At 42.1% G+C, this 14,554-nt stretch overlaps 1 protein-coding gene across 4 annotated transcripts in view; it reads left to right on the plus strand.

Moving 5' to 3' along the window:
• Positions 1-14,554, plus strand: part of MLXIPL (MLX interacting protein like) — a 61,978-nt gene that overhangs the window by 32,471 nt on the left and 14,953 nt on the right. For 3 of the 4 annotated variants that reach the window (XM_025170343.2, XM_025170341.2, XM_007433963.4), the window contains exons 4-7: positions 140-229; positions 2,205-2,249; positions 2,364-2,568; positions 4,794-4,874. In XM_025170343.2, coding sequence (XP_025026111.2) covers positions 140-229; positions 2,205-2,249; positions 2,364-2,568; positions 4,794-4,874 — 421 coding nt within the window. The remainder of the gene's footprint in view (positions 1-139; positions 230-2,204; positions 2,250-2,363; positions 2,569-4,793; positions 4,875-14,554) is intronic. The other variant, XM_025170342.2, reaches the window with a different exon arrangement.

Below are 14,554 nucleotides of genomic sequence, written 5' to 3' on the forward strand. Positions count from 1 at the left end.
AATACAATATGGAAATGGCTTTTATCATCCCAAGAGCCAGGGAGAACTTGAAAACTTGCAATTAAAAACATGGGTAACAAAAAAATGAGGGTTTTCTTTTTGATTTATGATTCTTCTGGTTTGTGGTCTTCCTTCTCAGGCCGTTGTGCTGGAGGGGAACTACTGGAAACGACGGATTGAGGTGGTAATGAAGGAGTATCACAAGTGGCGGACGTACTACAAGAAGAGGGTTAGGATTTGTGTCCCTCCTTCCCTAAAAGATACATCTTATCTACACTCTTATCAACTGACCTACTGAATGGATAGAAAAAGATAGACTTCATATCTGTCCTTGGATACTCCCTGATATAGCTATCATCTGACTGTATCTGCCATTCATCATTTGCTGATGGCAGGTTGATAAAAGAGGACCAAAAGTGGTGGAATGAGTCAAAAGCCATCTCCTAATCATGAATTGGGCAGCAGCTCCACCTAGGGGCTCATTTGGTCTTTGATTAGGAATGCCCGCTGTTTGCCTTTTCCCAAGATTCGCAGGAGATTAAAACTTTTGGCTCTGGAATTTCTGCTTAAAGAGTGCTGGACTAGCAAACTGTTGTTGTTATTATTTAAACTTGTATGTCACCTGACTCTGGGTGGCTCACAACAATCAAAGAAATACAATAAAATCAATAAAGCATAAAAGTTAAAGATAAAAGATGGCAAGTGCAATGAAGCAAGGGGTCTCCCTCTCCCTTGTCAAAGCCTTGGGTGAAGAGCCAGGTCTTCACGGCTCTTCTAAACAACAGCAGAGTGGGGCCACCTGGATCTTGGGAGGGGACCTCCTTCCAGAGAGCAGGCACTGCTACAGAGAAGGCACACTTCTGGGGTCCCGATAGATGATATTAGTGCCCCAACCCTGCAGGATCAAGCTGGCTGGGTAGATGCTATGGGAGACAGGTGGTCCCTCAAGTAACCAGGCCCTATACCATGTAGGGCTTTATAGGTAACAACCAGGGCCTTGAATTAACTTGAACAATGGCTCTTATAGCTAACATAGGATCATGATTAAAAAGAAGCAGATGTGATTTGAGCCTCTACTGTGAAGGTGCTAAGTGGATTTAGGACAGCAAGTTTACCCATTTGGAAGATGGCATGAAAATGGTACTGTACATTATTGGAATAATATCTCAGATACTTAAAGTACCATGTCAGAGGCAAACAGATCTAAGCTGATTGGGGCTCTCTCATTTAGGTTTTCTTTTGCCTAGGTGTTGGTGATGGTGATGATGATGATGGTGATGGTGATAATGTCTGCTGACCTTTCCTTTTTCTGTACTGATGATGCCATTTCATCAGCAATGGCACTACAAGCCTAAATATTAGAAATAGAATAAATCTATGGATTCTAAAAATGCATAGAGAATGACCCCTCTTTAATTTACTGCTTTGGACAAAGGTCATCATAAAATAGTCCCTTCTCTTCCTTACTATTTTCTTACTATGTATGACAACTGCTATTACTTCAAATGGGCCCTGATTGCATCGGCAGCACATTTTGAAGCTTAGCCCTGGTGAGCCATGACTTCAAAGAAGCTCAAGCTTTAATGGATGAATCTTTTAGTTTTTTAAGGTGTTTTATTTTATTTTATGATTATTTTTATTTTCCCCTAATCTAGCTTGAACCCACCTAGTGGTTTGACAGTGTATTGTGACTCTGCAATGCATTTGCACTGAAGATCCCTGGCCCAACTTGCCTCTGTGTGTTAATACCACATTTTCCTGCCTCTGAAAGGATATTTAGAAAGTTGCCAGATGAACTCATCTGATACATTAGTTCTTTGTGGGCATGATTCAGAAATGATAATACATGCATGAGCAGAATCACACAGTTTTTCCTCTCCATGGCAGAAGAGCAAAACTTTTTTCAGGAGAGATTCCAAAATCTAATGCAAAAAATAGATTGTGTGTTCAGCATAGGGGAGGTGAAACCTTTTGTACATCCCTTTATCTTCAGGTATCAGGAATTACCTAAAAGAGTATTAGGAACCACTGGAGCCCACTACCCCCTTAAGATTCTCCAGCATTCACTGTACTGGCTCAAACTACCTGTCAAAATTCATTCCCACCTAAGCCAGGGTGACTTTGCATTATCCTTTACAGTTCCATCCAGAACAGGTGTCATTTTCCAATTGGAATCCAACTCTAATGTGGCGTTTCTCTTACAGCTTCACAGATTTAGCCGGGAAGGGGAAGTTCCCAGCCCAAAACCGGTGAGTGAAGAAGAGAGAACCTGGTTTAATCAATTTGGAGCTATATACCAGCTCTTTATTATAAAAGTGATTCTGATGGGATCCCAGCTGAAGATTAATTTCTCTCCCATTCAGGATGATGAACCTTGGCGATCAACAGAGAACTGGTGCAACCAGCTCTTCTCCAATGTGGTGCCAATGCTGCTGCGGGACAAGGAGGAAAAAGAGGAGGAGGGAAGGCAGCTCTTTGATATGGACAGCTTCCTCTCAGACATCTCAGACACCCTATTCACCATGACTCAGGGCAGCTGTCCCCCTCAATCATCATCATCAGAAGAAGGTATTTCTGATGCCTACCTAAGCTGGCTTTGGGACAGTCTGAAGAATTTTTCTACTATGCTGGAGCAAAGCAGTGGTCCCTCTAGTTTTGCATTCTGTTTTGTGGTGAGCCAGGGACTTTTAGGGACCACACAAGCCAGTGAGATGGTATTTGATGAGAGCTGTGCTTGATCAGACCAAAAATGTCTATTAGCCTAGTTCCCAAGAAGCCAACCAAAAGCTGTTGGAAGCTCAGTGACAGCATTGACAAGAACTTGTAGATAATAATACAGCCATCCTGACCAGTAACTTTTGATAGTTTTAGCTTCCATGACATGGCCTAATCCCTTTTAAAAGATACCAATGTTGCTGGTTATAACCACAATAGAAATCCATAGTTTAGCTTTGTGAAATAAAGCTTTTTCCTTTTTTCTATCCTGAATTTTCTATCATTCATCTCCATCTATTGACTCTGGGTTTCAGTATTATAACAGAAAATAAATGTAGTTCTGCCTATTTCTCCCTGTCACACGTGTACCTTTAATCAACTCAACCACATTCCGCTTACACGTTTTTTCCCCTAAGCCAAGCATTCTCACATGTTGTACTTTTTCTTCATAGGAACTTGCCCTGAGCCTGTAAGCATTTGAGTTGGTTTTTCTGTATAGTTTATAATTCTGCTGTTTTTTTAAGATGCTGTGACCAGAACTATGCAGTATTCCAACTGTAGTCCTACCACATATTTTTATAAAGGGATGTTTTTATTAGTTTTATTTTCAATCCCTTTCTGAAACATCTGTTACATGAAATTAGCTTTTTCATAGCTGTCACAGGTTGAGTTGGTGTTTTCCTTGGCTTACTACCACTACTCTAAAATACCTTCCTTGGCCAATCATCCTGAAAGAATGTGCTGTATATCTGATCAACTACCTGTGGCATTGAGTCCCAGAGGATAAAAAGAAGCTATGTGTCGTAGTTTTATGACAGTAAGCTTTTAATCATGTAACATTAAAAAGCAATAAGGTAAACATTTTCTAAATTGTGCCTCCAAAAGCATAATTTCTCTCTATCACTTTAATAGCATGCTATGCTTAATCTCATAAATCCCAGTGCCTGCACTGAGCCACAGTAGCAAATCATTACAATCATGGGGATAGTCACTGTCTTATAAGCCTTTTAAAGGGATTAATTCAGATTTAGACAATGTTGACAAATTCAATAGAGAATTGATCTGTCAATGGCTATTAGCCGTGACAGCTAAATGTAACATTCATGTTCAGAGGTGATCTACCTAAATACAGGTAGTCCTCACTTAGCGGCCACAATTGGGACCAGCAACTCCTTTGTTAAGCAACACGGTTGCTAAGCAAAACATCATGTGACCGCGACAGGCTTATGACCTCACTTCCACTGCAGTCATTAAGTGAATCACTGCAGATGTTAAGTAAGACATCACATGACCACAACTTGTGATTTTACTGCTGGCTTCTCCATTGACTCTGCTTGTTGGAAGCCAGTTGTGAAGTGTGTGAATGTCGATTGTGTGACCGCAAGGATGCTGTGATGGTCGTAAATGTGAGGACCAGTCATAAAGTTACTTTTTAAACACTGTTGTAACTTCAAACGATTGCTAAATGAGGCGGTTGGTAAGCAAGGTCTACCTATATATCCGTTAGAGCTGGCAGCAGAGGACACTATGAGTGATGATTGGGAGCAACAGAATTCTGAATTATGTGGCCTTTTAGTCTGTTTCAAAAACAGTGTTCTTACGTTCAGACACATTAATCACACCCAATCCATGGCTAATTTGGAGGGCCACAGATCAAGTATCCAAGGCTTGCAAACACAACCTCTCTAAGAAAGTAACTAGCTGTTTTCTGAGATCTGGTAGATAGATGAGTCTTCATTTTGCAAGGCAGCGATAGATTGGACTAGATTACTGTGTACTTTTCTAAACAGACAATTGTTTAGAGCAGTGTTTCTCAATCTTAGCAACTTTAAGATGTGTGGACTTCAACTCCCAGAATTCCCCAGCCTGCATGTGGCTGGCGTTCACTCTTGGGAAAACTCCACTTAATTTACTATTAGAAGATTTCAGGAAACCTCAGCATAGAGCTGGGTGTTTAAGTAGAACCTGGGCAGACCAGATCCAAGCCCTAAAGTTGCTCCCCCTAAGTAGTGCCTCCTGCTCTGGATGAGGCAGTGAAGCTCTATGATAAGCTTTTGCTTGGCTTTCTTCTCTTACAGCCTACGTTGGCAACGCTGACATGATCCAACCAGACTTGGCCCCGCTACAGCCAAATCTTGATGATTTCATGGAGATATCTGGTAGGAACCAGCCTATTCTGGGGAAGGCGGAAGAGATCATGGGAGAGATCTAGAATGGGAGCTTTTTGATGGTTATGATCTGTGAGGGGCATTCAAGGCCTTGTGTACTAAGCCCTTTAGTTCTACTGTTGTGTCGCATTTTCTCAATTTACTGGAAGTGGGGGAGAGGAGGAGGAGGAGGAGGAGTCCTCAACACCAATCCCTCTCTTGGTGCAGGAATCCAATTTAAAGCATCCCTGACAGATGGCTCTCCTGCCTCCACTTTTAACAGTTCCCCAAATATAGCTTGTGTTACATGAATGTGGAACCACGCCAGGGGCTACTCAGAGAGGAAGGAAAAGTTTCTACCCAAGAAAGAGGAAATTTATGAGGAGGGGATGCTTGGGGGCTGCAGACCAGGAAGCAGCCAAAGAGCAAATGAAGGCCTGAGAAAGAAAAACGTGAGCTGGAGGAGTGTCACTCCACTCCCTTTACCGATGTGCTTCTGATACTAGGAGGCTCTTCCTTAGAACCGAGGAATGGAGAAACAACACCCTGGCTCGTGCTGGTTTTGTGTGAGTTACTTGCCCGTGAAATCCTTTCCCCAGCATCCTATTGTGTAAACTCATGACAGGTTTTGCACAATATACTAACTAGGCTGAAATGGGGTTGAGTAGTTTGGGGTTCAGCAAGTTTTGGGGAACCCAGCTGCTATCTTAGCATGTTGTGTGAACCAAGCCATCATGTAATACTGGCTTTAACGTATTGCGTGTACTCAGCCAGAGGTAAGGGGTCAGGAAGGTAGTCTTTTTCCTTGAGGGCAGTAGGCTGTAATTCAGATTTCCCCAACTTGGTACCCCCCAGTCCTGCTGGTACTGTAATTCCCAGCAAGCACATACTGGCTTAGAATCATTGGAACTGAAATCTCAATATACCTAGAAAATGCCAGGTTTGGGATGAGTGATGAATCCTTCTTAGAGTGCCTGAGAACTGTAAAGGATCATGATGGTTGTCCTTGAATGACGATGCAATTGAAGGGGTAAATTGTGGATGGGTTTCTTCTTTCCTTGTTTTAAGATGACTGCGGTCTGTACCATCACCAATTTAGAAGAGTCATTGTTGTTTTTAAAATGTATCTCCATTGGCTGTGCTTCTACCTTGGTGGCTTTCAGCAGAAAGGAGACAGCAAAAATACCCATAAATACGGCAATAACTCCTGAAATGCGACTGCTGTGGTCCTAGCTGTATAGCCCAGAACACTAGAGACACAGGTGCAGCTAATACTTAGTTTCTGAAATCTCTTTTAATTAAGAATGCAGGAATTAGATACTGTTACCAACTTTTGTTTGAATGCTATTGTGTTTTTAACCTCAGTGCTGATGCATAGAAATGAATGATGCTTTTTCTGGTGTGAAGATAAAGTGATGATGGGGGCAACTGTGGTGCCTGTGTGCTAAAAGTTGATTTAAAAATATGGAAGGAAAGCCAGTAAATAAAGGCTAGGTTTAGGTCTTTTGTTAAGCTCAATCCTCAGATAGAAGTAGTCAGAAAAATAGAATTCAGTGATATAGATAGATAATTCAGTGAAGAGAGGTACTTCAGACATGCTCAGAGGCAGAGCATTTTGAAGTGCCTCTCTTCACTGAATTATCTCACCGCTGGAATTTTAGGGACTGTGGTTTTCAGTTAATCCTTCTTTCTTTTAGGTAGGTCTAAAGGGCTGGCCTCTTATCCTTCCAGAACAGCATTCTCTTCTAGACTGGTAGCTCTACACCTTGGACATTAAGCTGATTGTATTCCAAAACTTCCATATCCTGGAAGACTAAATTGAGTCTGCTGGGTGCTAAATTTTAGGGGGCTGAAAATGTTTCTAAAATGTCTCCTTCTTTATCCAGATGCTCCAGAAGCCTCTTTGGCCTTTTTATGGAGGGAGGGAAGTTCAAGGAAGAAGGTGGGTTAGCCCCCCAAAACAGTGCTGCAATGCAGAGGAATGGCAGTAAGGTCACTACCTCTGTCCCCAGGCAGGCTGCAGAATCCTCTGCCTGTCAATCAAAGGGCAGAGGCCCCTGTTGAATGAGGAACCACCCCCACCCCCCCTTTGCTGCCCTGAGTGCCTAGAGAGGAGAGGAACCTGAACCATATGGAGAAGTCCTGATGGCAGGACCACGGCAGTCTCTGGGGATGGTGACAGACTATTGCTGGCCTTCCACTGCAGGTAGGAGATATGGTGGGGCAGATAGGGTGGGAGTTAATTCTTGCTTTTATTCAGCCCTGTCCCTGTTCCCTAGCCTAGATATCCCTTCTCCATTAACCCGGGGGGCCGGGGGAGAACTGGTGCTAAGAGAAACAAGTAAGTGCTCTCTGTACTTGTATCGGGCACTCTGTTTCGGTAGAACTGGGCCATCTGATTTTGATCTGTACCCCAGAGGTGAGGTTCAGTTGTGAAGATGTAACAGTATATAACAAAGCAGCCGGAGACCAGGAAGGAAAGTGGGGAGTTCTTGCGTCTCCCAGAGTTGCACAGGGTGCGAATTTTGCCTAGTGCAACTTAGTTCACTCACCCTCGTGTGGCAAACTACAGCTGTCTCTATTCCCACTTCTGCATGGCTACAGATGCCTCCTCTGCACCTTTTTTTTTCTCTGCACTTTCTCACTTGGGCCTTCCATTCCTAGGAGGAAGCTGCTTGGGCACTGGGCTTCTTGAATATGTGGGGACAGCTAGGAGAGGTGGTTCTGTTTGCTCCAGAGGGGTAAATAAATAATGCGTCTTCTCCACCTTTCTCCTCAAGTAACTGAAAAGAACTCATGGGGCAAGGAGCAACTGCAGAGGAAGACCATCCCTGGAAATTATGTTGGGGGGACAGTATTCTAGATGGTCCTTACTACTACTTTGTTTTCCCTCTTGCCAACTGATTCTACCCAAGTCTTTGGAGAAATTGGCAGTGGAGCATTTAGCATTCCCAGGGCAACAAGACAGAAGGAACACAGCCAACTGACAGCCTATTAATTGATCAACCATGGTCTCATACTGACTCTCAGAGATGTGGTAGACTACTTGTTTCCTCTTACAGTAATGTGTCTGTCTCACTGCGATCCCCAGCTATTCATACAGCTGTGGCGTATTTGGGTTTCCACATTTTCTAATTCTCTAATTCTCTTGCCAAGCCTTTCTGTATACTGGCCATTTAACAGTGAAGTGTGATGGATGTATGAATTTGTGTTTTTTCATTACGGATGAAATCGAGAGTTCTTTTTAACATCTTGGGGAAAAATGTGTCTTCTCCACCTCCAAGGAGATATGGCTGATGCAAGAAAAGAATGTAACGTGTGACCTATATGGAAACTCAGAGCTAGCTTTTAGACTCATCATGTGTGTCTGGCATAATCTGCTGCTAAACCATGAAATCTCTGTTCTCTAGTTTAAAAGCCAGGGAACGGAGTGCCCTCATAGCTCTTTTGGTCTGGGATTCCCATGGGGCAATCTCCTTTGCTATAGGGAAGAATGGCAAAATTAGATGAGGCCCAGCCTTGTCTGACTTGGAGTGTGCTGGTTATCATATCATGCCTGGTTTCATACACCATGCCACATAATTAGCTGAGTTCGTACATGTTAAGTGATGTTTTCTTTAACCATTGTTTACTGAATAAACCACAACTGATTGGATTTATACAACATATACTATAGTCCAGGGTTTACTAACTACAGTAGTTGGTTATTCAGTAGTTGGTTATTTTGGCAGGCTTAACATGTTATTCATATAATATGTTATGCCTGCCAAATAAGTTATGTTATAGTTTACATGATATATGACCTGGAGTGTTCTAGAAAAGTGGGATATAAATAATAAAAATAAATGAATAAAGCCAGTGAATGTGGATTGGATTGCCATTTTTTCCTTTGCTTGACGTACAGTTATGGAGTTTCATATATTGATGCAAACATTTAAGACTGTTAGCTAGCCTGCGTTTTGCAAAGTAATATGATTGATTGATTGATTGATTGATTGATTGATTGATTATGTGCCATCAAGTCATTGTCGACTTTTAGTGACCACATAGATACATTTTCTCCATGATGATCCCTCCTTAACCTAGTGTTTTAGGTCTTCCAATGGTGCACCCGTTGCCACTGTAATTGAGTGCATCCACCTTGCTGCTGGTCATCCTCTTCTCTTTCCTTCCACCTTTCCAAGCATTAGAGCCTTCTACAGGGAGCAGGGTCTTCACATAATGTGTCCAAAGTAGGATAATTTGAGCCTAGTTATTTGTGTCTTGAGTGAGAACTCTGGGTTGATTTGTTCAATTATCTTTTCTTTTCTCTTTTCTCTTTTCTCTTTTCTCTTTTCTCTTTTCTCTTTTCTCTTTTCTCTTTGGCTGTCCATGGTATTCTCAGGAGTCTTCTCCAACCCCAAAGCTCAAAAGCGCCAATACTCTTCTTCAAAGTTCAAAAGTAACCTGAGTGAGAGAGAAAACCCTACCCTGAAGAACTTAAATTTGGTAGGGAGATGAACAGTCTGTGGCTAGGACAGGACAGGGCCAGAATCTGATTATGTTTGGCTTTCTCAGTTAATACTTGCAAGTGAGGGTGGTGAGCCAAGGAAAGCTACAGTAATGTAATTTACAGAGTTAATGGCTGCATTTCCATAACATGCTTAAGCAGCTCAATTAAAGACCTAATCACTATCTGCATATGCACAAAGGTAGGTTTGCTTTACGATTTGGTTCGCTTAGCTTCTTTGCGGTTCATCATATGGTTCAAAGACTGTTAGTTTATTACTACCATAGTAGTAGTACCAGCAGTGATAATAATTGTAATTATTAATATTATTAATTTTAGTCTCCAGGAGCTGCAGAGAGAGAGAGGAAATGATATAGCAAGAAGGTTGAAAATGTTGGTGCTTTTTTAATGGGTTTTTTTTTAAAGCAAAATAGATACATTAATCCTAACTCACCAATGTTGCTTGTTATTTATTTAAAATTCCTTAAAATTTTACCAAAGAATGTTGACAGTTCATAGTCTTGGGGGGGGGGGGGAGATGGGGAGATTATCTACCTTAGCAAAGGATATTTATAAAGAAGGAATGCAATATAACTAATGCATATCTGTGAATGTAATTGCACAGCTGCAATCCTAAATAGGTTTACTCTAAAGTAGGCTGCAATTCTCTATGTGAAAATTAAGTCTTTTGAAGGTAACTGGGCTTTTGAACAAGTACCGAATTGCCCTGTGTATTATGGTGGAGATGGTGAGACCCAGTAAAGAAGTATTTGGGGGGAAAAGACTCAGATTTTCTGTGGATTTGATGAGGAAATAAGGTACATATGCCCTTATGTAGCCTATCTTTGAGGACTATTTCAGACACAAATAACCGAAAGGTTTCTTTTGGGAGGGGGCAGTTTCAGCAATAACAAATATTTCATGTGTTAATGATCCAATACTTTAAATGCAAAAGAAGCTGCAGTTCAGGGGAAAGGAAAACCTATTCATTGATTTATTGAGATTAGGGGGGTGTGTGTGTCAGTTTGGTAGAGGAGGAAGCTGTAGCATGGCCTATATTGTGTTTACATGTGAAAAGGAGCTACAGGGTATTTTTGTGTAAGTGCCAATGGGGAAGGGCACGTATTAGGAAACATTGTGGGGGAGGATGCTTTGAAAGATTGGGGAAAGGAGGAAGTGGCTGGACGTGGGTGTGCGTGTAAGGGTGTATTCTGTTGTCAGAGAGGGAATTATTTTTGGTGGGGTCAGAAATCAGGGTGGGCATTTACAGTGTTGCAGAAATTATGGGTGTGGGCAAATCAAGAATGCAGAGTTGGGGAAATTTGTGGGTAGTGGGGGTGCCTCTTAAGACTGAACTATCTCTTCTGCAGAAGCAACAGTCTTATTTACGTCACCTTAAGGACTAGTAATTTGACAGTGCATAAGTGTTCAAAGATCAGATACATAGAGTGCAGTCCAGTCAATATGTAAAGTGCCACGGGTCTTTTGGCTGCCTTCGTTGCAGAAGATTAACCTGGCTAACCCTATCTGGCGTCTTTTTGGCACATCAAGTACCAATTGTGGGGAAACTTCATTCCCCAGCACAGTCTGCTATTGGAAACATGATTGTTTCACTGTTGGTGTATAGCTGTTTCTGTAATGCAGTTTCCCCCACATACATACAAGTAGCTTGATGCATATTTGTGGATGCAACTTTGGTTTTCCTTGGGGTTTCTTTAGCGCTTCCCTGCAAATACCGTAGAGAAGACAGAAACCAATAATGAGCTACTATGATAATAACAATAGTCAGTGACCCAGCGATCCTGAACTGCATACAGCTTTACTGGAGACCCAAACATTTCTGACAAGCTACAGTTCCAGTGAAGAATAGGATGTGTTGAGTACTCTCTTCCCCCGCCCCCCAGTGAACCCTCACTGACTATATTATAAGACCCAGCAAACAACAGTATTAATTTTTATTCCCCCATTTCAGAGAGCTGTTCAAAGTAGGCTGCACTACAAAAAGATGAAATTAAAAATAAAATCAGCACAACAGAAATAGGTAGTATAGTTTCATCCCCACCTAAAACCATTGAGCAAAATTAAGAGAGATTTAAGAGAACTTGATAGTTCTGATACACTACAGCTATTGCATCTATGAACAATAGCAACAAAGACAGTGTTGGAAAAGCCAAAATACAATTATCTTCATCTATCTAAAAACTTCCCTTGTGCCTCTTGGGTGGCACTAATAACACCATTGGCTGATTATGGAGGCTGACATTTTAAAAGTAGTCCATTAGGTGTTCCAGTCAGGAGGCCACACAAAATGTTGCACATTACAGCTGAAAAGCTGAGCACATTGACTGGGTTTGCCCATTAGTCAAGGGTAAATGCCATTGGGTAGTGCGTGTTGAGGGTGTTGTGGGAATCCACCCATTGATGTAGCACATTATGTGAATCAGACTACTTGGATAAACTGTCTGCATCAGTTTTACATTCTTTAGTGCTTCTAAAGAATCAAAAGAAAGCAGAAGTCTGTGGACACAAGATGCAAATCTGATTAATCCAACTTTAGATAAGTTACTCTTGAAAGGTTAGCTATAAATGTATTAAAATGAAAGATGCCAATAAATCTCATTTGAGAGATATATTTACTTGCATGTATTATGAATTCTTCAGTGGGAACAGGAAGGCTGTTTTCTCAAAAAAAAAAAGTGCCTTAGGACTCTTAGGAGATCTCTCCCTATGTAGATTTAACACGTCTTGATGAAACATTTTGGGGACCAAAAAGTATTAAGGTTTATTTTGAGCGCTCTTTTTATGTTAGCTGTCTTACTGTTAGGCTTTGTCACCAAGTTCTAACTTGCATATTACTAGCAGCAGCCAACTTTAGAAAACAATTATTGGCCTCACTTGGAGAAGCTGGCAAGATGAGTGTGGTCAGTTGCCTTAGCTGAAAAGTTTACACAAAAGCTTCAAATGACTCCAAGTTCTACATCAAGAGACTCATTTATAGCCATAGAGCCGTTCTTTTGCACCACATACGCATATGGAAAGGATGGTCCACCTCTCGTGGTTGCTACATTCTGGCGAGATGGATTTTGTCACGTAAACATGTTTTTTACTTGCCCGGGTAGGGTTTGGGCTTTTGTAATTATATTAACAAGACAGTGAAGTTACTTTAAAAACACATCCTAAACTTCGTTCAGCAAAACACAGTTGTTACATTCATGTAATACGCTATGCTCTAACAAACCACATTATCATGTAACATGATGCCTTGGTTCATACAACATGCTAAGACAGTGCCTCCATACCTTACTGAATCTCAAACTAGCTTAGCCACTGTGCAAACAGCCAATGTTTTAACTGTGAGTGGTTGATGCCACCTCAGAAGAGACATTTAACCTTTTCTTGCCCGTGTGTGCAAAGGAGAACGTTTTCTAAGCTGCTGCCTATGCTGTGGGCCAGGTATCTTTTCCCCTTGTTTACACCTACTTATTTTCAAACGTGCCAATTCTATATTGCTAAAAACGACGTTCTAAGTCACAAAAACCATTGAAGTGGATCAGTTTAAAGTTGGGAATTAACGTTGGAAAAAGCACAACCCCCACGCACCAAGTGGAAAAATCTTCAGAGTGCTTGATGTGGGGTTGTGGTTTTCAAAATTTCCACTTTGGATTGAGGAAGAAAACAGGCTCGGAATGACTGTGCCTGTTTAAGGCAGCTCCGAAAGTGCCAAGGCAGCGGTTTGGGCCGTCTGACCCTCCAGAAATGAGAGAGTTGTGTGCTGCAGGGACCGGAAGGGAGAGTGAGCCACGGCTGGGTCACGGGGCTCAGCTTCGGGAAGACCATGGGATGTGGTTAGCCACAGGCTGCACGCAAGGCAGGCTCAAGAAAGCAGGCGCAGAGACCTGTTTGATCCTTCCAGGGAGGTGTTTGACCTTCTTCGCAGCAAAGACCGTTTGGTTCCTTTTCTCCTGGCCAAACTGCATCCATGGATTTGTGGGAGGCGCGTGCTTGCCATGTTTTCTTCCACAACAGTGGGAGTCTTGCATTTTGAGATTTCAGAGTTGCCTATGGCCCCGAATAATCTTGGAGAGAAGCCCCACAGCTTTATTACATGGTTTTCCCTATGACCGAAGGGGAGAATTATTAAATACAAGGAGCATCAGTTACGTTTCATAAATGTAAGCTTGAATTAATTGTAAGTTTAAATTAAGTCATTTTAGCTTTTCTGCTGGCCTCACCCATTAGTTGTCCTAGCTCCAACCACTGCCCCAGCATGGTGCTTCACCCTGCAATGGCCAAGTGTAGCCCCAGCCTACAAAATATTGGGTGCGCCAGCTCTTCATCTACATGGTTGGTTATTGCTATTTAACAAAGAAGAGAAATGCACTCACATTCCTTATTACTGAAATATGCCTGAAAGACCTCCAGACTGCAAGAATCTTTTCTAAAAGGAAGGTTTGATTCTTAGCACACTTTTCAGGCAGAAGGCTTTTTCCCTCAGCTTTCCAAATCTAACCAACCAGAAATTCACTAGATCATAATATTCTTTGAGAAGAGAGATTGCAAATGTGGCAATTTTATCCCCCAGCATCCACCACCCTGTTGTGGTCAGGGCCCTGGAAGGTGTCGGGCAAATCTTTTGTGGCCCATGGGTGGGATCTGACATGTGATTGCTTCTCTATGTGGTAAAAATGCTTGTTTCACAATTGCAGTCACCCTCCCTGTCGTGCTGCTGCTGCTGCTGCTGCTGCTGCAAAGCCCAGCCAGCTGCCTTCAACCATCCTTGGCCAGGTGAGAACATGCAGCAGCTTCTCCAAGGCAGCAGCATCAGGAAGGGGGTGCAAAATCTCTTAAGCTCAATGACTGTGTTCACACAGCATGCTTAACCGGGTTACTGAGGGAACCCATTTTCTGCATTCACGTGACTTTGAACAATAAATTAACCAAATCTTCATTCATGCTAAGCTACACAAAACAAAGCAAAGTTCACACGGATCCAGGTTCGCAAGTTGTATGACTGCCTCTGCGAAACCTTCGCCTGTCTTTGTGAAGGGTGCAAAAAGTTAATTTCATGCTAAGAATCATTAGGGGAAAAAAATCAGAATAAAACTGCCAATGTGATAATGCCTCTGTATAAATCTATGATGTGACAATTCGTGGATTTCTGAGTCCAGTTCTAATCACTTCATCCACACTCTTTTAGAGTTGA

Source organism: Python bivittatus, unplaced genomic scaffold (assembly GCF_059951505.1).
Source record: "Python bivittatus isolate LINGU-HERP-01145 unplaced genomic scaffold, Pbiv_v1 ctg000690_np1212, whole genome shotgun sequence".
Lineage (NCBI taxonomy): Eukaryota > Metazoa > Chordata > Lepidosauria > Squamata > Pythonidae > Python > Python bivittatus.